The 23158-nt window shown below is 43.9% G+C and overlaps 1 protein-coding gene across 1 annotated transcript in view; it reads left to right on the top strand.

The window, feature by feature from the left end:
- Nucleotides 1–23158, top strand: part of gabbr1b (gamma-aminobutyric acid (GABA) B receptor, 1b) — a 111341-nt gene that overhangs the window by 62149 nt on the left and 26034 nt on the right. Inside the window, exons 8-11 of the mRNA XM_080734416.1 lie at nt 184–375; nt 6308–6553; nt 7380–7443; nt 10698–10775. Of these exons, the coding sequence (XP_080590542.1) occupies nt 184–375; nt 6308–6553; nt 7380–7443; nt 10698–10775 (580 nt within the window). The remainder of the gene's footprint in view (nt 1–183; nt 376–6307; nt 6554–7379; nt 7444–10697; nt 10776–23158) is intronic.

Genomic DNA, 23158 nt, shown 5'->3' with positions numbered 1-23158 from the left:
TGCAGGGTTCAGTTATCTCTTCGCGCCACAGAAAACACACGCACACACGCTCACACGCACACACAGACCGCTATCTTCTCGCTTACCGTACACATTGGCTCACGCACCACTTCTCCATCTCCCTCCATCACTTTGCTCGCTCCGCTGAGCCCTCACATTGTCTCCCTCCGCTGACCTTGGCAGGTGTACAAGGAGAAGCTGTATGGGAAGAAATACGTGTGGTTCCTCATCGGCTGGTACGCCGACAACTGGTTTAAGATAAAGGACCCGTCCATCAACTGCACGGTGGAGCAGATGACGGAGGCTGTGGAGGGTCACGTGACCACGGAGATCGTCATGCTCAACCCCGAGACGGTGCGAGGGGCCTCCAACCTGGTAAGCTGTTCCATCGTTTTGTTAGTATGGGCACGTCATCACAAACAATTCCTTTCTTTTAACACATCAATTATTTTATACTTTAGCTATTGAAAAATAGCAGATCTACAATCTCACAAGCTTGTAGATTTGCTATTTTTGAAAAGTCGTGAAAATGTGTGCAAATCTTTGAATATGTGTATTTTTTAAGCGAACATTTGTAACTCAAATTTTGCTTCTGGGGGTCCCTGGAGCTACTATTTTTTACTTGACATGAAAAGGTTTGAGCACCACTGACATAGAAACTTTTTTTTTTTTTTTTTTTTTTAAACCTTAGAAGGATTTAGAAGACATAGAATCGGGAATCGGTATAGAATCGGGTCAAAATATTCAAAGACTTGCACAAATTTTCATGATTTTTCAAAAATAGCAGATCTGCAAGCTTGTGAGCTTGTAGATCTGCTATTTTTCAATAGTTAAAGCATAAAATAATGTTTACGGAAATAATGTGTAATAATGTGTTCCCAGTCTAAATGGGTTAAAAGGCGTCACGTAACAACAGCAGTGGATTTATGATGAAGCATGCAGTACTGTATATTGTAGCATGGATTGAAATTCTCAGTCACCATGACTGATTTCAGTCATTTACTGTAGATTCCATAATAGAGGCCAGCATGTCTTTCTCTTGGAGTGTAACTTTACCACTGCTGCTCTGCACCATATGGGCTGGTAAACTCAAGCCTTGCACCTAATAATAGATATTCTTTTCCAATATTAAACAGAATTTGAATTGGTCAAATAATAATGATACAATCTTCCGTAAAATCAGTATGGTCCAATCTGTGATTTCCTCAACTGGCTGGATGTACCGAATGTTGAACAGCAGTAACATACATTTAGAATACATATTGTGCTAATTAGGAAACAGTATGCTATTGTGGGGGGGAGCTTGGCTCGTTTCGGGTTGGTACATTTTCAGATGTGAGAGGTTCATTTTTGCTTTAGTCCCTGAGTATACTGTAGCAATATTCCTTTCTCACTCACCCGCACAAATGTACCGGTATATCAACGGGGTTGTGCAGGTGACGCGTCGACCCATGGTTTGATTCCCTTGCTGGAGACCCTCTCCCTGCCCTTCAGTTCCTGTCGCTCCACTATCACATTTCTATGAGACGAAATAAATAAACAGGCTGCCCTTGAGAAATACACACGGCACATAACAGCATTGGATGTGAATGATGAGTCAGTTGAGCGTGGTATTGTTCTGCCGGGCACCATGACCCCTGCTAATGCATGTCGTCGTTGTCGGGTGGAAACTTTGTATGTCCAAAACCGTTTGTTTTGTATTTATCATTTTTAAAATGATTTAAACTAGTGAAAACAGCCGATCTACAAGCACACAACGCCTCGCGGTGCGAGGCGTTGTGTGCTTGTAGATCAGCTGTTTTCACTACTTTTGTGCGATGGCCTTGTATGATGAAGCAGTACTTTACTTTGTGAACAAATTTACAAATTTGAAACTTGGAGATACGAGGTTTCTGCCCGACAGTGACAAGATACTCTCTGAACCGCAGCCTGGGAACACCTTTACACTTAGTTGCGCGCTGGTGTCACGCACCAAAAACAGCAGATCTACAAGCTCACAACACGTTGCGTAGCTGCGCGTTGTGAACTTGTAGATCGGCTGTTTTAGGCACGCGACACGATGCACGCCCAAGTGTAAATCAGGCCCGAGAGTTACTCTGAGCTGTTATTAGTGTTCACTTTGAAGTTGCTCTTGGTTGGGAATGCTTTTACGCTTTGCAGCTGCAGCTGCAAGCCGGTGTTTCTAAATCCGGGTGCTGTTGGTCTTTTGAGGGTATACCTCTATTCTTAACGCTGAAAGTAAAAACTCAGCGAAACTCGAGGGTAGACTTTTTTTTTCTATTGAAGTTCAGGGCACATCAGCTCGTTGTCTGGCGGTTCTGTTTGAGCGAACAGAGGACCACTCGAGAGACGCCGCGAGTATTGATCAAAGCACAGGCGCCATGACAGCGCGTGCGTGACATGACGCAGAAACCTCTTTTCTCCTTCCCTCCTCTTTCTCTCTGTTTCTCTCTTTCTCTATCTCTCTCTCTCTCTCTCTCACTCACCAGGCACGTGCACACATAGACATCAAAGGGGGCTTTGAACCCCTGCCCTTTTACCCGTCTGTAACAAGTGCCCTCTCCAGACCATGAATGCAGTTTTCACTATGGTGAAATACATGAAAATGCCCTCTTTCCATGCCATACCTGAAGGTAGCATTCAAGAGAATTTTGAATGCAGCATCTTATGTTGAAAGAATTGCTCGCTCTGTGTAGAAATCCATGCCGTACACCACATCTCCAGTATTCACTAGTTCAGTGTGGTATCGGGCACGGAAAATAGCTGACCTCCAAGCTCACAACAGCCCCTGCCTCTCCAACATTCTCTGCACGTCCCTGTCACTCACTCGTCTATCTCTATGGGGCTGTTAAGTATGACATCATTTTGTAGGCAGAGGAGAATTTCTGCCCCCAGTTTCCGTGAATCTTTTTACTATTTTTACTATTTACACATTTTTATTCTCTTTGTTGTTGAAAGGAAAGTGTTAGAATTATACTTTAGTCGTTATTTTTGTCTCGGATCTGTTGAAATAGCGAGGGACAGAAAATGCTCTGGGGGCAGAGTTCTCCTCTGCCTACAAAATGATGTCACGGCTTAAAAGCCCCATTGCTCTCTCTCCTCTCCTCTCCCGATGGCACTGTTGACACGTCCAGCTTGCCAGTTGCCCAGAGAGAGATTGGCATGCACAGCTGGTAGCAGCAGGTTGACATGCTGCCTCCCAGCGAGAGTCATCCTGAGGGGACTCCAGCCGGTCCCCTCAGTACCAGGACCTTTATGAATAACCAGACCCAGAGCCATTGAGATAGAAACAGTTGCGTCACCCCCCCGTTGACAGATATCGTCGTTGTCGGGTAGAAACCTTGTACCTCCAAAACCGTTCGTTTTGTATTATCATTTAAAAAAACGATTTAAACCGGTGAAAACAGCAGATCTACAAGCACACAACGCCTCGCGGTCTTGTGCGACGGTCTTGTGTGATTTGAAACTTGGAGATAAAAGGTTTCTGCCTGACAGTGACGATATGGTGGATCACGTAAACAAGGAATATTCGTTTTCAATATTCATTTTCAACATTAAATCAATTAGCGCCAAAACCAACTTCCAGTTGATTTGGAATGTTTGCTACTGTATTAGTCAACCTATAGCTCTAAACACTATAGTTCCAAACATTGTGTCCTCATAATGGGACCTACAAGACCTGTAGTGTTTCTGCCCCCTCATAAATGCAACTCTTTCTGTCTCAATGGAACTAAACCATACCCCCATTACCACCTCCTCCACATCTGCTCAGTAATTCCTCTGCCCTGGTCCTGACTCCTGGGCAGCTTCTGGGTACTTATATCGCTTCCCATGCTAATTTATAAGATCCTTATGGACTGTACAGTCACCTGCTCTCCTCTCCTGGTTGATAAGCGGTGTTATGGACAGAGCCATTTGCTATTTTTAGCATGGAAAGATATGGCCCCGCACAAGCTGTGACTGTGCCAATTTCCTCTCTAAGTGCATCTGTGCGGTGCACATAGGTTGGCAGCGTGGTATTTTGTCAGCAAGATGTCGATGTTCTAAAAATGGCATAAAAACAGCTACCATGTGGCCTTCCATGATAAATAATTAGACTCGGGAAGGGTTTTTTCTTTAATAGCTCCCTCTAATTAACGCAGACCAGAGAGATGCTGTCTCCAGAGAACGTCTGAAACAAAGGTGTTAATTGTTGTCACTTCAGACTCAGGTGCCAAAAGAGGTGACAGGCTGAGAACGAAGGAGGCTCCAATACCATTTGCATAATACACGGGCTGCACGGAAAGCCATAATCTTTAACGCATTTAGAACGGGTACACATTGTGTGTATCATTATTTTATGCTTTAACTATTAAAAAATAACAGATATACAAGCTCACAGCGCGGCACCGAGTGCCGCGCTGCGAGCTTGTAGATCTGCTATTTTAGAAAAATCGTGAAAATTAGAATTTTGACCCGATTCTATTGTGTCTTTTGAATCCTTCTAAGGTTTTTTTGAAAAACCTATGTTTCTATGTCAGCAATCTGGCTAGCCATCGTCAAAGAAAAGGTCCTTTTCACATAACTGGAGCTCAGTTAGTCTGTTCTTGAGAGACTACTATGTCAGTGGTTCTTAAACCTTTTCATGTGAAGGACCCCCAAAATCATATGTATTTGGCCACGGACACCCATCTCAAAATATTTAGTTCCAGGGAGTACCACCCAGAAGCAAGATTTTAGTTACAAACGTTCGCTTTGAAAATACATATATTCAAAGATTTGCACCCATTTTCACGACTTTTTCAAAAATAGCACATCTACAAGCTGTAGATCTGCTATTTTTCACTGGTTAAAGCATTCAATAATTCTAGGCCTAAATGGGTTAATAGGCGTGGGTTGGAACTTACTGGGACTCCTGGTGGGCTGACCTCCACGGGTTTAAAGAGCATTTTGTAATTCCTCTCCAGAGGAGACCGTCATTAGTCATTTTCAGAGTTTAAAGAAGAGAAAATTGCCTTCTTTTGGAAGTTCTAAGACCAAGTGACAAGATCATGAATCAGAAACAGCACTCTATAATCTATAATGTATGCTCAGTTTGCTCACACACAAATGCTCACACTCAAACACACACGCATGTACACAGACACGACACACACACACACACACACACACACACACACACACACACACACACACACACACACACACACACACACACACACACACACACACACACACACACACTCACTTATTCTCCTTCAATTATAGATGTTCATAGATACATGCAAACATGCAAACACTCAATTCAATTGAATTGAATTGAATTGAATTCAATTAAATTAAATTCAATTCAATTCAATTCAATTCAATTCAATTCAATTCAATTCAATTCAATTCAAAGGAGCTTTATTGGCATGAGAATAAAATACGTTTACATTACCAAAACAAGTGTCAAAATATAAAAAACTGTTGAAAAACGGGAACATACAGTATTTACAGTTGGAGGGGGTACAGCATTATGTAAACAGAGAGGTAACATTTTGTTGTTATATACTGTACATATATGTTTTATATACAGGGTATAAAGCTTTTTGGAACAAATGGGAAAACTTTGGGACAAAAAGCTAAGTTTTTCCTCAAAACGATTTTAAATAGTTTACAAAAAAGTCTCAGGTTTAGAATGTGTTCAAAGGTAGCAGCTCTGTTTATACTGTATGTGCAGTAGGTCTAGATGTCACTCAATGGTTTGTAGTCCTTATATACTCAATCACTGTGTCACGGCCAGAGCTTGTAGATCGGCAATTTTTTGGCAAAGACATTTGATAGAGAGTAACAAAAAAAACTGTATCAAGTACGTATATTATAACTTGAGGACATTTCAACTAAGTGCTCATTTGAGAGTGGACACAACCATTTATAAACACAACACCAGATATCTGTCTAAACACCTGAACGTGGCCAGAGTGCTCTGTCTTCTGGTCTGTGGAATAAGACCTCTGATGTTGCTACACCAGTTAAAACTTGTTGTAAAATAACAAGTGTGAAACCATATACATATTCAATCATAGCTATGTAGGTGTTTGGTATTGGGATTGGGAGGTATTGAGGAATGATATTTCTTATTGCACGGCACAGAAAGTAAAGAAATAAGTGTTACATTGAGCAGTAATTAAAATTTTACCTAATTTTATGATGGACAATTTACTTTTCGGGCAAGTGGGCATGACCTTTGGGCAAGTAGAACATGACCTGTACTTGGCCGACGGGCAAGTGCCTCTGAGACCTTAGTGTCAGCCCCTGCGCTTATCGTCCCATCCCTATTCTGCAGACGTCCCAGGAGTTCCTGGCCCAGCTGATGTCTAAACTCGGGGGTAAAAACCCAGAGGAGACGGGTGGGTTCCAGGAGGCCCCCCTGGCCTACGACGCTGTGTGGGCCCTGGCTCTGGCCCTCAACAAGACCGTGGCCCCCCTCAAGGCCAAGGGCCGCAGGCTGGAGGACTTCAACTACAACAACCGAGATATCACTGCCGAGATCTACCGAGCGCTCAACACCAGCTCCTTTGAGGGGGTCTCTGTGAGTACATCCGTTTGATTTGATTTGTTAAAAAAAAAGAAAAGAAAAATGAGGTGGGGACATTGTCTTAACCACTTAAAAACTTGATAAGAAGCAGCCTGCTCACTCCTCATGCACTGAAGGAAGCATGAGCTCAATTCGGGGCTTTCCCCAGATTGGCAGAGGGAGAGCAGAGCCCAGGATTACAGATTAGGCAATTGGCACTTGGTGAAAAATGGGTTACACAATCGTGGGATTAAAATGTATAAAAAAAACATGCATTAATCACTTCAGCCCTATACATTTTTGCCATTTGAAAATAGCTGATCTTCTAGCAACGCATTGTGTATTTAATTCAGACATGACATATCCTCATCCTCATGGCCATAAAAATGAATGACCGGGTGGCCCCGGTCAAAAATAGAGACATGGATCTCCTGCCAGCAAATCCAACCCTGAATCCCACGGGACGTGGAAGAATAAGTATGAGGAGGAGAAGGTGTAGAGAAGCGTAGCCATTGTAATGCAGGACGGCTGTAGCTGAGGGGGCAGGGAGGTCGTCTGGGAATAGCTTTGACCCTCGGCTCGCTTGGTCCAGTGATGTTGCAAGGTTTTTAATGTAATGAGTCCCGGGACTCATGAAGGGTCTTTCAGATGGGTCCCAGGGACATTTTATGAGTCGTGGAATAGTTGTCTGGCTCTACGCGAGACTACCTATTCCCTAACAGCCCCCTGCACTCACCTGAGCCATTTGAGCGCCCATCTGCTGGGTGAATGCTGTGTGTGGAGGGGCTGGAACGTTAAAGATGTGTTCTTTTTCATTAATAGAACTGTGTTTTTCTTCCAGGGCCATGTGGTATTTGATGCTCAAGGCTCTCGCATGGCATGGACTCTGATCGAACAGCTTCAAGGTAATTTCTTCATGCTTCTAGTTACTTTAAACTTGTCTTCTTGGTTCGTACAGACAGGACGGCACAGAGAGACACAGGAATACAAGGGCTAACGGCAGCGATGGCACACTATTCCGAATAGAACAGGTGGCGTCGTGGCATTGCTGGCATGAGAAACGTTTTCATGTGGTTAGGGTTACATAATGTATTTGCGCCGAGCAATAGCACTCTTTTTGCATGTATAATGAGATCTCATGTATTCTCCCACAGTGCTGCCGAATTTGCTCACTCTAGAGTTAAAGCTGGAGAGAAAAAAGAAGTGTGTTAAGAAAAAAATTATATATCGTTAAATATTTCATATATGCCGCTTTTATGTTCCAGCCAAATGGGTTTAATGAATAGCTTTAATGAATTGTAGCACAAAAAGTACACTGTAAAATCCTGAGTGTTAATCTAACCCTAGAGTTAATTCTTTTTGAACACATCTGATCTACAAGCTCACAACACGTTGCGATGGGGTCTTAACACAGTGTACAGTGTACTGTATGTAATTTCAGTGACATTAAGCCATCCTCAATACCATTGTCTGGCTTCAGTTGTGCTTCCTTTTATGTGACGTGATCACAAGGGTTATGAAATGCCTCCGCCGCCATGTTGTGTGAAAATCATGTAACCATTTTCTACTATAGTGTAAATCCTAAATCGATAATGATTTTTGAACATTTTGGAAAATAATCTTTAAAGTGTTTTTTTTTACACAAATCTTCTCTTTTTTTTTGGGGGGGGGGGGGGGTCGTCCCTGGCACAAAATGAGCACATATATGTGCATATATCTATGATTATTCAGTGTTATGATCAGAATATAATGTCTTATACTTCAAGTATCTTCATGATGCATTGCAGTCATGGGCTTCATAGAAAGTGTTAAGGAAATCCTCTATAACCAACCTCAACATTATGACTCACTGCACTCTCCAGCCCGGGACGGTGCATTACTCCCAATTAGCCCCGCACCCTCCTCTTATTATCCATGAATCCATCAGGAGGAGCATTGAGCTTGCGTCAGCCCTGGGTTTCCATAGAGGGGGGGGGGAGAGGAATGAGAGCTTTGCAGGGGCCACTGCTGCCTATAGCTCGCTGTGGGATGGCAGTGTCTTATCTCTCTGCTGGCGGTGTGTCAGGCTGCTGCTGGCTGCGAGCTCCGTTTCGCTGGCTGCATCTTGATCGCCGTGTTCTGGTGTTCGCGTCGTCTTCCTCCCCTGACAGCGCAGAGATCCGTGACTCTGCACTGGAGGCTCATGTCGTGATTTTCCGCGCGATGAAAAATTTACCTTGCTTTTTATTATTTTATTTTTTTCTTCTTTCTTTCCCGGGCCTGTGCTGCCCGCGTTGTCCCAGAAAAGGAGGTTGAGTGATGATGTATAATTTGTGTGATGAAAATTGGAGCAGGGTCGTTGGTTGTGTGAAAGTCACTTACAGCGCCGTCTGTAGAAGGGGAGAATCCACCCTACAGTATCAGAACCATTGTACTGTTCCAGTGATTCTGGATAGTAAAATCAATGTCTATTGTTCTTTTGTCTGTTCATTTAAAATTTAATTTAACGTTTTTTGATTGAGTCAGAAATGTAAACAGCACAAGGTACTGTAGCTTGGAGTCAGACAGGCTAAAAGGAAAACCCCAAAAAGTCCTGGAGACTTGTTTCCATTGTGGTCCTACAGTAGGCCTATACATTCAATTAATCAACTTAACATAAAAGATGAACACAATACATGTCATCAACAAATACAGAACAATAATATGTAGAAAGGAGAAAAGGGAAATTAATGAATGACACCTCCTTCCGATGGGAAGTTACATGTACCTCCCCTTGTAACTCAGAGAGTGAACAAATGTAACCATTCGGGATATTTATGTAGTTTGTTTTCCATTTCAGGTTTAAAACTATGGAAGGGTAAAAACATGGCGCGCTTCATACGACTGTCCTTAAAGTACGCCATGACGTAAGCAATGCTGCTGCAGTCAATATTATAAGATTAATAATAATGGGTGTGTTAGTTTTAGGTGTGTGAATGTGCAAGCATTGACCTGAGGCACACCCATGACTGGGCACACCGACGTCTATTAATTGTATTAGCTCCAGCTGGGTTTCTTAATAACCTGCTATGTTTTTAATCTGTCGTATAGTAGTTTTCAACCTGAACTGGAAAACAAACTTATGTGTCTGTTGTTTATTTTTCTGTCAATTTGTCTGTGCATCAACCTTACAGGGCCATTTAGTTAAAGTTTTACTCTTTCAGAGTTAAATTAACCCTGAGAATTTTACTGTGCAGGTGACACTTTTTGGAGTTGAATTAGTGAGTGACGGAATGTCGGGCTTACAGCTCTGAATCAGTCAAACCGCCATGGGTTGCGCCATAGTGTTCTCGGAGTTGTTCCATTATTCAGTGTCTATGGAGCAAGCCCCAGGTCACTCCGGTCTTGTCAGTCTGCAGTTCAGCTTAACGAGAGACTTGTTCAAAATTCCCCAATGAACACTGGGCTGTAATGTTATAGAAATAACATTTTGTGCATTCTGTTCTACATATGCGAATATAAAGCACGCAGTTAAAGCTTCTCTCAAGTTCCCCGTCTGAAATCGGCCCGGCTTTGCTCTTGAATTGCCTCCAGGTCCTGAGGCATTTGCATGAGGGCGTTATGATTTGTCGAGATTCACCCAATCACCCAGGTCCTTTAGCCCTGCGCTTCCCAGAGGACACATTTTAATTGACTGTATTTAACCCTTAATAATGACATGGCAACAATAATTTGTTTTCACTTAAGCGTGTTGAGGTTGAGGTCCCCAGAGGCCAGATTCTGATCAAGTCTCATCCTAGCCCAGGTCTCCACTGAGTTATTGAACTGGGATATTACTACTCCCAGTAATAATTAACATAAACCACTGCAATTCACCAGGGGCAGGTCAATTTCCCTCTGCTTTATTATATTTTTTCCAATAAAGGAAGCTCATTGGATCCTCTCTTCCGGATTCCTTTAATGAAAAAATCTCATGAAATCATTTTTTGAGCCTGTTGGGTAGAATCATGAAACCTACTGTATATAAATACATTAAATAAAAACTCTGTTTTGGAAAGGAAGTGAATAGAAATATATTTGGATTTCACAGGTATAGTTTGTAGGACGTTGAACACCAGAAACTATAGAATGTAGTGTTTATTATGTTCTTTTGACTGTTTCTGCCTCTGTCTGTCCTTGTGTGTCGGTGTTGCTGTCACAGGAGGAAGCTATAAGAAGATTGGATACTACGACAGCACTAAAGGCAATCTGTCCTGGTATGGGAATGACAAGTGGATAGGTGAGACACATTCATCGCACTCAGCCCCCCCTTTATTTTCCTGTTTATCACTGTCTATAGCTCTCTGTCTTGCTTCTAATCTCCCCCTTCCTCTGACCCTCCATCCTTCATTCCCTCTGTCTGTCTCTCTCTCTCTCTGCTGTACCTCCTGCCCAGGGGTGTCACAAGGGGGGCGTGGGACTGAGTTACTAGGGCCCAAGGTGGAGGGGCCTTCACTTTAGCTATTGAAAAATAGCAGATCTACAAGCTCACAGCGCTGCACCGAGTGCCGCGCTGCGAGCTTGCAGATCTGCTATTTTTGAAAAAGTCGTGAAAATGTGTGCAAATCTTTGAATATATGTATTTTTTAAGCGAACATTTGTAACTCAAATCTTGCTTCTGGGGGGGTCCCTGGAACTAAATATTTTGAGGTGGGGGTCCGTGGCCAAATACATATCATTTTGCGGGGTCCTTCACATGAAGGAGTTGAGCACCACTGACATAGAAACATTTTCAAAAAAAATATTTAAAGACTTGCACAAATGTTCACGATTTTTCAAAAATAGCAGATCTACAAGCTTCTAGCGCTGCACTCTGTGCCACACTGTGAGCTTGTATATCTGCTATTTGCTATAGTTAAAGGACAGCTTAGTTTTTTTACAACAAGGGTTCATATTTTAGATTGTAATTAGAGAAAAGAAAAAGTGAGTGTTAAAATGTTTTCATTTGCTTTGTTCTATTGTTTTATCGCGTTTACCATGCTAAAATGTGGGGCATGCGTACGCATGGGGGAATGCGTACAAGTGGCTAAATATGTCTTTTTAGACACAATAAGCCAGCAGTTTCTTTATTGCTATTTACAGTAACACTTCTAGCCCCCATAAGTCACATCCAACCATGAAAGGTTGCGTTGTATCTTGGGAATGGGCTTATTCTGTGTAAAATGACATATTTAGCCTCTTGTACGCATGCCCCCAACCACTGAAATAAGAATCTCTAAAACAATAGAAAGAAGTAAATGAAATAATTTTAACACTAATCTTTTATATTCTTTAATTATCTAATTATCTAAAATATGAACCCTTGTTGTAAAAAACTAAAGTTGTCCTTTAAAGCACAAAATGTGAATCCTTGTACCCAGGGCCCAGAATTTTAGTGCGACAGCCCTGCTCCTGCCTCAACGCATCCCTCAGTCCTCTTCTCCTTCCTCCTCCGGTGCCCTCTGTCCGTTCTCACTCGCCCTCCTCTCCCGACATGCAAGGTTGGGTGAGAAGGATCATCAATCAATCAGTCAAGTTTTATTTAGCACATATGTGCTGCGAGAATAGCAAGCGCTCCGGCTATATACATTAGCATTGCACGGTTCCACCACGAGCAGAATGATTGGTCGCGACAAATGCCGCCACAGTCAGGAAGGCGAGGCGTGGCGAGAGGGCCTCATTTGATATGGAGCGACAATTTTATTTCAGTCACTAATTGAACATGAGAGCCTGTTCAAAACAATGACAGCAGGGAAATAAATAGAAGACGCCAGTTGACAGTCAAAAACAAAACAAGGGGAAAGCAATCTGGGAGCGGCAATTTAGGCGGAATGGGCTCAGTGACCTTGACTTTGAGAGATGAAATTGTGCTCTCTAATCAGTATGGGAGAGCTGTGTGCAGGCACCTGCACACATAGACATCAAAGGGGGCTTGAGCCCCTGCCCTTTTATCCGTCTGTAAAAAGTGCCCTCTCCAGACCATGAATGCAGTTTTTACTATGGTTAAAGAAATGCAAATGTCCTCTTTCCCTGCTATACCTGAAGGCAGCATTCAAGAGAATTGCCTTGTCCAAACTCTCCTGAACTTGAATGCAGCATCTTATGTTGAAAGAATTGCCCTCTCTGTGTAGAAACCCTTGCCTTCATGCCACATCTCCAGTATTAACTTGATTATGCTTAGTTTAGTGTGGTATCACACACTGAAAATAGCTCATGGAGGTCTGCTATTTTCAATATTTTCACCAAAAAGCCCTTTTAGAAATGTCAGCCCCTGCCTCTCTAACATTCTCTGCGCGTCCCTGGCTGTGTGCGTCCGCGCCAGCCCTGCTTCCCTGCTCTCTGAGAAGACGCAGGTCTAACTGTGCCTAATGGTTTGAAAATGGCTTGTGTGCACTCTGCTGTGCAGGGTGCAAGAACCTCAAGTAGTACAGTACACTCTGCTGTGCAGGGTGCAAGAACCACAAGTAGTACAGTACACAACACTCTGCTGTGCAGGGTGCAAGAACCTCAAGTAGTACAGTACACTCTGCTGTGCAGGGTGCAAGAACCTCAAGTAGTACAGTACACTCTGCTGTGCAGGGTGCAAGAACCACAAGTAGTACAGTACACTCTGCTGTGCAGGGTGCAAGAACCACAAGTAGTACAGTACACTCTGCTGTGCAGGGTGCAAGAACCACAAGTAGTACAGTACACTCTGCTGTGCAGGGTGCAAGAACCTCAAGTAGTACAGTACACTCTGCTGTGCAGGGTGCAAGAACCACAAGTAGTACAGTACACTCTGCTGTGCAGGGTGCAAGAACCTCAAGTAGTACAGTACACTCTGCTGTGCAGGGTGCAAGAACCACAAGTAGTACAGTACACTCTGCTGTGCAGGGTGCAAGAACCACAAGTAGTACAGTACACTCTGCTGTGCAGGGTGCAAGAACCACAAGTAGTACAGTACACTCTGCTGTGCAGGGTGCAAGAACCACAAGTAGTACAGTACACTCTGCTGTGCAGGGTGCAAGAACCACAAGTAGTACAGTACACTCTGCTGTGCAGGGTGCAAGAACCTCAAGTAGTACAGTACACTCTGCTGTGCAGGGTGCAAGAACCTCAAGTAGTACAGTACACTCTGCTGTGCAGGGTGCAAGAACCACAAGTAGTACAGTACACAACACTCTGCTGTGCAGGGTGCAAGAACCTCAAGTAGTACAGTACACTCTGCTGTGCAGGGTGCAAGAACCTCAAGTAGTACAGTACACAACACTCTGCTGTGCAGGGTGCAAGAACCTCAAGTAGTACAGTACACAACACTCTGCTGTGCAGGGTGCAAGAACCTCAAGTAGTACAGTACACTCTGCTGTGCAGGGTGCAAGAACCACAAGTAGTACAGTACACAACACTCTGCTGTGCAGGGTGCAAGAACCTCAAGTAGTACAGTACACAACACTCTGCTGTGCAGGGTGCAAGAACCTCAAGTAGTACAGTACACTCTGCTGTGCAGGGTGCAAGAACCTCAAGTAGTACAGTACACTCTGCTGTGCAGGGTGCAAGAACCTCAAGTAGTACAGTACACAACACTCTGCTGTGCAGGGTGCAAGAACCTCAAGTAGTACAGTACACTCTGCTGTGCAGGGTGCAAGAACCTCAAGTAGTACAGTACACTCTGCTGTGCAGGGTGCAAGAACCTCAAGTAGTACAGTACACAACACTCTGCTGTGCAGGGTGCAAGAACCTCAAGTAGTACAGTACACTCTGCTGTGCAGGGTGCAAGAACCTCAAGTAGTACAGTACACTCTGCTGTGCAGGGTGCAAGAACCACAAGTAGTACAGTACACTCTGCTGTGCAGGGTGCAAGAACCTCAAGTAGTACAGTACACAACACTCTGCTGTGCAGGGTGCAAGAACCACAAGTAGTACAGTACACTCTGCTGTGCAGGGTGCAAGAACCACAAGTAGTACAGTACACTCTGCTGTGCAGGGTGCAAGAACCACAAGTAGTACAGTACACAATATGATCTTCGGTGTTCATTTAAGTCTGAGAGTGTGCAACCGGAGCCCCTTTTGGTTCCATTTGTAAGCCCTCAGAATTACAGTGTATACTGTAGGAGGTGCTGATAGGAGGCACGTGGTAAAAGCACGTTCCACATTGGCATGTAATGACAGCGAGCCCCAGGTTTTTATTCCCGAGCCGACAGAACCTTGCTCCATGTCAATACCCGACTCTCTCTCCCTGTTTCCAATAAAGGCAGTAAAAGACCCCCACAATATATACAGTATAGTATATAAAGCGTTATAGTGTACAGTATATGGAATTAATAACACAGCGCTAATAAACGACTCAATTAATCAATGTTGTCTCTTCTCAGTTTTGCTATTTCTTCTTGTAGCAGTGCTAACCGCTCCTACATCTCTGGCTTTGCGTGTATGTATGTCCGGCCGTCCGTATGTCCGTCCCACAGATTGGGCAATTGGCCGAGCTTCGCAAGACGCTTAATGAGACGACCTCATAAAAGGCACCGCTCACTTCACACTGGGTGTGATTGTTTTGTAATTAAACTGTTATATTGTAATACACATTTTCCCGAACATATACAGTATTATTCATTTACTGTATTATTCCCATAAGCATTTATCATATCTCCATGGCTCTTCTTTGATGTAGCTCAACCTATTGAGGCGACAGATGCTGAGATATTATCAGATTGAAGATCAAACCAATATCAGTAGCAGATGCCGTCTGCAGTGATGAGACTGATACAATACATGTGTAATAGCATAGGCCGTCTGTCATGATCTCTGAGCACTTTGCGAAGATCAGAGACACGCGAGCGCAGTGGCGTCAGTTCAGAAAAGGCTAAGGTATGGCAACATGACTGGTGTCTTGCACGAGCGTCTTCGTGCGCGTGCAAGACACCAGTCATGTTGCCATACCTTAGCAACAGGCATGATACTTTTATTTTAAGAAGTACATCTTATTTTTTCCCCTAGTTTCTACGGTTTCTTGGGCTGGATATGGCAGCCTGGAATGGTTGTTCAGCTAAACTTGGCATGTTAGTAAACGTGCCACAATTAACAAATAATGCATTGCACCTGTGCAGCTGACCTGCGGAACCTGGGAATATACCATTTTGTCAAGATGGGGAGAATACAAGTATGGAGAATATAATTATAATACCTTGTAAAAGTGACCATTTTGTAAAATTTTGCATTTGTAGTTATTTTACTGTAATTTAACATTTTAAGAGACATTCATGGATTTATATTTAAAAGTTACTTTTATTTTCCCCCCTGGACCCCATGGCAGCTGCATACCCTTGCCATACCTAATTGACGCCCCTGCGCGAGCGGCGCGCCCCTCCGCCAGCCCGCCCTCCCCCTGAACAATGAGGCGTCTGCTCTCGGCGCTCGCTGTCATCTCAGCCATGAAAGCACAAGGATTGGGTTGTGATTTCCCAGGTGTACCCTTTTACCCTGGGTAGCGTTTGACGTCATTCCGCTTCAGTTCTTCTCTGAGAAGATTGTTAAGTATTTGGGGGTTATGGATCTGTGCCAAGATCCCGACCTCCCCGATAGTTTAGTTTAGTTTATTTTTTACCGTGTGTGTGTGTGTGTGTGTGTGTGTGTGTGTGTGTGTGTGTGTGTGTGTGTGTGTGTGTGTGTTTGTGTTTGTGTGTGTGTCCCGAGCTCACAAACAGGATCGATCGGGGCCAAATTTCTTGTGCACACTGCCAGTAAGCCACAGAAGTATCTCCACTATTTTCACATCATGTTTTATACTTGCCGATATAGACAACAAAGCCCTCCGACCTACTTACTTACTTACTTACTTTAAATATTTAACTTAAATGTATCGTCGCTGTCGGGCAGAAACCTCTTATCTCCAAGTTTCAAATGTGTACATCTTTTCACAAAGTAAAGCCCTGCTTCATCATACAAGGCTGTCGCACAAAGGTAGTGAAAACTGCAGATCTACAAGCACACAACGCCTCGCGGCGTTGTGTGCTTGTAGACTGGCTTTTTTCTCTAGTTTAAATCATTTTTAAAATGATAAATACAAAACAAACGGTTTTGGACATACAAGGTTTCCACCCGACAACGACGTTATACTGGAACAAGGCAGTCAGGCTGTGATCGGACTTTTCCCACATTTAGAGGCACTAGGCCGATGCCCGTTTGGAATGACGCCCAGTTGAGACCGCATGCCCAATAACTGTCTGCCTGTGTCTGTTTTTTTCTCTGTGTCTGTAATCCGTGTTTTTTATCATGCACTGTATGGAGATCCCAACTACTGATCCAACCGTGTAGGGGATTTGTGTATTTATCAATATTTGCAGTAGCAGATCCGACAGACTTCACACTGGGCTCCGAACTCCTTTGGGCCCTCAGCAACACACGCGCGAGTTTGAAGTTGAGCGGCAGCCTGGTTCTCGAGATACACGAAGGAGAGTTCTGTGTGTCGCACGCACACACACACACACACACACACACACACACACACACACACACACACACACACACACACACTAGTTAAATATGGGAGAGTGTTTTTTGCAGGTCTTTCAGTGTGTATCAAAAAAGCAACTGGGTTAAGGCAGCGGAAGCTTGTGATTGGCTGCACGGAGGTGACGAAAGTCGGGGTGTCGGTAACCTTAACCCTAACCCTAACCTCAGTAAAACTGACGCTGGTGAATGCTAACCTGCCGACGCTGATGAAATGCGAAGCTGCCGATGCTGGTGAATGCTAACCTGGTGAATGTTAAACTGGTTGGACCAACGGTGCTTAACCCAGTTGCTCTCGGACTGAAAGACCTGCAAAAAACACTCTCCCAGTTCGATATAGCCTATCATAAATACGTCATAGATGGCAGATGTCACAGACTGGCAACGGCAAGTCCACAATCCACATTGGTGCCACGCCGTTCCCATGTGGATCCCGAGATCCACACGATTCGATTTTTACGAGGCAGTCCGGAGCCGCGCCGATCATGCCGACCGACACCCCGACAAGTCCCTCTGGGAACTTGCGCGGGGAGCGAGTGACGGCAGATGACCCTCCGGTTGTCGAGCGAGTCTCGGTGCAAGGTCGTGGCACCTATACACTGAGGCACTGGACACGGCTGTCTCTGCCATCTGCGAGCAGGCTGTCAGCAGACACTTTGAAGGCAACGGAGGATGCAAGGTCATCTCATGGCTGTCTCCTCAGCAGCATGTGTGGTGGTGGTGGTGGTTAGGCCTGCATGCATGGGCGATATGACTTCAAATCAATATCACCATCATTTCAAACTTTTGCCTCGATTACAATTGATGAACGATTGTTAACATTAACATCAGTCAAAATAGCAGATTTTCACAATGTGAGCTTGTAGATCGTCTATTTAAACTATGTTTGTACCCAACCATTTTACAACTAATTATAATACAGAGTTACGTGCATGGTTAATGAGAATAGTCGATTTAGTAGATTATAAAAAAAGAATAATACCGAATGTCTGTCTGTCTGTCTGTACTCTGGCTTCATAGTACTCACATCACAGACTGGCCTGGACACGGAACACCATACTGTACAGTATATGGACATAATAGAGCCAGACAGACAGAGATAAGAGATCTCCATATAATGTATGGGCATGGGACACCGACAGACAGGCGGATACAACGGGTATTACCCAACTGGACGTCAATTGGGACTCTTCTGGGAACTTCTTTGGGCATTCTTCTTGATTATTTGATTTAGCAACATCAAGATTAAGTCGGTTATTGGTATTCGGTTTCGATATTATATTTCCGGGCAACTGGCCAGCCCTAGAGGTGCTGTCTGGGCCCGGCGACACGTCCTCTGGCCCCGGCCTGGCCCGGCTGTGGGTCGCGCTCTAAAAATAAACGGGTCGGTGACGTGACAGAATAAGGCCTTTTGAAGGAGGCCGTGACTTTGTTCCAGATTGCCTCTTGCTTTCCTGCTTGTTGAGTCAAAGGATGTCCTCCTCTCACCACCTGCACTCCTCATTCTCTTCTCGCTCCTTCCCTTCGCTCCGTTGTTGTCCTCAGCTCTCTCATTTCACCCGGACAATACAATCAATCCCAGACTCCTTTGACATTTTAACTCCTCTTTATTCTCTCCTTTGCTTTCTCTGACCCTGTTTTTACTCTATTCTTCTCTTAATCCATTTAGGCCTAGAATTATTTAATGATTTAACTATTGAAAAATAGCAGATATACACGCTCACAGCGCGCTGCGATCTGCTATTTTTGAAAAGTTGTGACAATTTTAGCAAATCTTTGAATGTATCTTTTTTAAAGTGAACATTTGTAACTCAAATGTTTGCTTCTGGGGGGGTCCCTGGAACAACATATTTTGAGATGGGGGTCCGTGGCCAAATCTCTATAATTTTGGAGGTCCTTGACATGAAAAGGTTTGAGAACCACTGACATAGAAACAGTTAGAAAAAATAAAAAAACAACAACCTTAGAAGGATTTAGAAGACATTTATAGAATCAATCAATCAGTCAAAAATATAAGATTTAAAAAAAATAGCAGATCTGCGAGCTTGTATATCTGCTATTTTTTCAACAGTTGAGCCATAAAATAAGTTTAAAGTGCGTACCCGGTCTACATGTCTTAAAGTATCTGTTTCCCTTCCTTCACACACTTTTTTTTGGTTGTTGTTTGCCAGCGCTTTTTTTTCCCTCACACTCTCCTCTCCTCCCTCGTTCCTCTTTTTCGTCTCCATGACAACCGCTGCATCACTGCTCCTCTCTCGCGTCGCCATGGTAACCGTGATGGGGGCCTGTCGCCATGGCAACGCACTGTTCCGATTCCAACCATCAAGGACAGGGAGAGTATCGGTGTAGGAGAGCACGTTTTCCCAAAGGACACTACCAAACACGCACACACACACACACCTACGGAATATACTATATCAGGGGTCTTCAACGTTTTCGGGCCAAGGACCCCTTAGTTGAGAGAGAGAGAGAGAGGAAGCAGGGGCCCCCAGTCCCCACAACCTTTTCATAGATTCCATATAGTTTCATCGTTTTGACAGCACAATCATCAGTGTATTTTGGATTCATGTCAATTTGTGTTTTCAGATATTTAACCACTTGAGCCGTCATTACCTAATAAAATTGACCTTTTACTCTGTAATTAGGCTGCTCTTTTTCCCCTCTACACCAAACCTCTTTGCCGAAAATAGCCTGCGAGGTGTTGTGAGCTTGCAGATTTGCTATTTTTGGCTCTTTTTGGTCCATATTCTCAGAAAATGGACACTAGGGTTCAAGAAAAAGGATTGGAAGATTTGGAGGTTCCCCTGTTGTAACTCTGAGGACCCCCTAAGGGTCCCGGACCCCCTGTTGAAGACCCCTGTACTATGTGCCTTAAGCAAACGACTGTATTGACTCTTACTCATTTAGAATGGAAGCCTGGTTTGCTTGTGTACTGTGGCCAGGGGCGTCACAAGGGGTAGGAAAGTGGGACTGAGTTACTAGGGCCCAAGTTGGAGGGGCCCTGGTAACTTTAGCTATTGAAAAATAGCAGATATACAAGCTCACAGCGCGGCACCGAGTGCCGCGCTGCGAGCTTGTAGATCTGCTATTTTTGAAAAGTCATGAAAATGTGTGCAAATCTTTGAATATATGTATTTTTTAAGCGAACATTTGTAAATATTTTGAGATGGGGGTCCGTGGCTAAATACATATAATTTTGGGGTCCTTCACATGAAAAGGTTTGAGCACCACTGACATGGAAACATAGGTTTCTTGCACACATTTTCAAAATGTTTCAAAAATAGCAGATCTACAAGCTTGTATATCTGCTATCTTTCAATAGTTAACATTCATGGGGGGCCCGCAGTGAATCCTTTGCCCAGAATTTGGTGTGACGCCCATGACTGTGGCCCAACAGCAACAAACTTCAGTGGCGCCAGGGAGCTTCTCAACCGAAGCTACTCTGGCTTCCACTACTGTAGTGTACATCAATGCAAGCAGTGGGGAAATTCCAATCAAAGCACCCTGAGGAAATCTGTGCAACCACTGTAGCTTGTTCCCTCGTCGGAAAAGAATAAATATGGATGTGTGGACCCTCTCCTCTTTATGAGTAATGAGTATACCCACTACGCAAGGCAAGCAATGGGACCGCAACAGACCTCAAGTCTCCCATCAAAGAACAAGGCTATAAATACTTATACTTATGTACTACTTCGTACAACAACAAAAGCTAAAATCGTCGATGTACAAGTAAATCTCTTTTTACATTTTTACGTGGTCAACACATGTTTTAATAATTACATTTTGATATTTTCAAGCATACTGTATGAGACAGTCTGCATTTCCCAAACAGAAATACATGTATTTAACCCATTTAGGCCTGGAATTATTGAATGTTTTAACCAGTGAAAATAGCAGATATACAAGCTCACAGCGTGGCACCGAGTGCCGCGCTGCGAGCTTGTAGATCTTCTATTTTTGAAAAAGTTGTGAAAATGTAAAAAATGCAAATCTTTGACTATATGTATTTTCAAAGCGAACGTTTGTAACTCAAATTTTGCTTCTGGCTGGTCCCTGGAACTAAATATTTTGAGATGGGGGTCCGTGGCCAAATACATATCATTTTGGGGGTCCTTCACATGAAAAAGTATGAGAACCACTGACATAGTAGTCTCTCAAGAATAGACTAACTGAGCTCCAGTTGAGTGAAAAGGACCTTTTCTTTGACGATGGCTGGCCAGATTGCTGACATAGAAAAATAGATTTTTCAAAAGACCTTAGAAGGATTCAAAAGACACTTATAGAATCGGGTAAAAATTCAAATGTTCACGATTTTTCAAAAATAGTCGGTGCCGCGCTGTGAGCTTGTATATCTGCTATTCTTTAATAGTTAAAGCATAAAATAATAATACACCATAATGTGTACCCATTCTGATTCAGCCTGACCAGTAGCGGGGATGAAACATATCTCCACCAGCGATAAAAATTAATACCATACAGTACTATACCGGAGGGGGGGAGGATCAAAAGCAGAGGCATGGATCTCCCCCAGCGAATTGAACCCTGACTACATACATCAGGCCATTGGGCAGCTGAGGACTTCTCCAATCTCCCATCAAAGTTCATTGGCTCTGTAGGGAATGCCTTCTGCCTCCATAGCAACTGGCTTGTGAGATGAGAGAAACCCCCGTTACTGTTGTGACCCCAGGACACCACGGTAACGTGGCTGCTGTTGACGTCTCATTCAAACATGCCAAGACTCCCGGATCTCAGTGCAACCGCAGCGCCTGCATCTCCCCTCTGTATCGGTGGCAGCTTCAAACACTCACAAGACACACACACACACACACACACACACACACACACACACACACACACATACACACACGTTTCTATTACTATACTCTCGTGAGGACAACACATTTAGGACGGCATTGAAAATAACTGAATGTCGCGGCGAAAATAGTCCTCGTGACATTGGCGCACACCTAATAAATAGGGAGGCTCTAACCCCTAAAGTCTTGTAAAAATCTTTTTTTAACCATTTCCCGAGTGAGGACCAGGGAAATGATCTTCACAATGACTGGTTCTCAAACTCTGCTATACTTGTGGGGACAGTGAAGCTTAATTGACATTTTTGCGTGCCAGTGTTTAGTGCCCAAAACAGTCAATCTTCAAGCTCACAATGCGTATACCATCGCCATGCGTTGTGAGCTTGTAGATCCGCTGCTTTCGGCGTGTTGCTGAGTAATCTGGTTACATTTTTTTTATTTGTTTTTGAGGCTTTTTATGCCTTTATTTGATAGGACATTAGACTGATAGGAAATGGGAAGAGAGACGGGGAATGATAAAGGTCATCCGGATCGGGAATCGAACCGGCGACGCCAGCAGGCATCATAGCCTAGTATGTGGTATGCGCCTTGACCACTAGGCCAGCAGGCGCCCCAGTAATCTGGTTCCATTAAACTTCCATTCAATTTCTATATTTGTCAAAGACAATGCTTTGCAGTAAGGGGTGTCCCAAAGGTTAAGGGACAGTTTAAAGGACCATAAATAATGCTTTGCAGCTGTTTCATAAAATACCTAAGTGGAAATGAGCTCTCTGACAATCAATCAATCAATAAATCAATCAATAAATCAATCAATCAATCGATGCTTGTGGCCCGGAAGGTTGTCGGTTTGATCCCTTGAATCGTAATGAAAAATCTAGACTGGGAAGTGTCAGTACCAGAGCCAGATTAAGGGCACCATGCATGGGGGGGTGGGGGGGGCAGCAAACGGTGGGGAGAAAGTGAAAGAAGGGAGAAATCTATAGCAAAGGCTGCTGTAGGAGCGCTAAAACTGTGAAACATGTCTGCAAAGTGTCTGATTTCTGTGCTGCGTGCACCCCCCCTTCCCCCCCCCCCCCTCCCCCGCTCACAAAACGTTCCCGGGGGAGCACCGAAACGGGCCGTAACACCGGGCACCATGAAGAGTTAAGCCCTTTGCACACAGGCGCGTTTATCCGTACGGATAAAATGGACAATTTCACTTTTTAAAAAGAAAACAGTGATTCTCTACGACCTCATGCACACCGGATCCGAATTAGCCGTGCGACGAGTGGCTGCGGCCGTGCGTCTTTTTCTCGATCGAACCCAGTTCGATTCGTGCGTCTTGTCGCATGCGGTGAAAAACTCATCA

The sequence above is a fragment of the Nannobrachium achirus genome, assembly GCF_963921795.1.
Source record: "Nannobrachium achirus genome assembly, chromosome: 10".
In the NCBI taxonomy this organism is placed as follows: domain Eukaryota; kingdom Metazoa; phylum Chordata; class Actinopteri; order Myctophiformes; family Myctophidae; genus Nannobrachium; species Nannobrachium achirus.
Note: the sequence above shows the minus strand (reverse complement) of the source record. Positions and strands in the feature narration are given on the sequence as shown.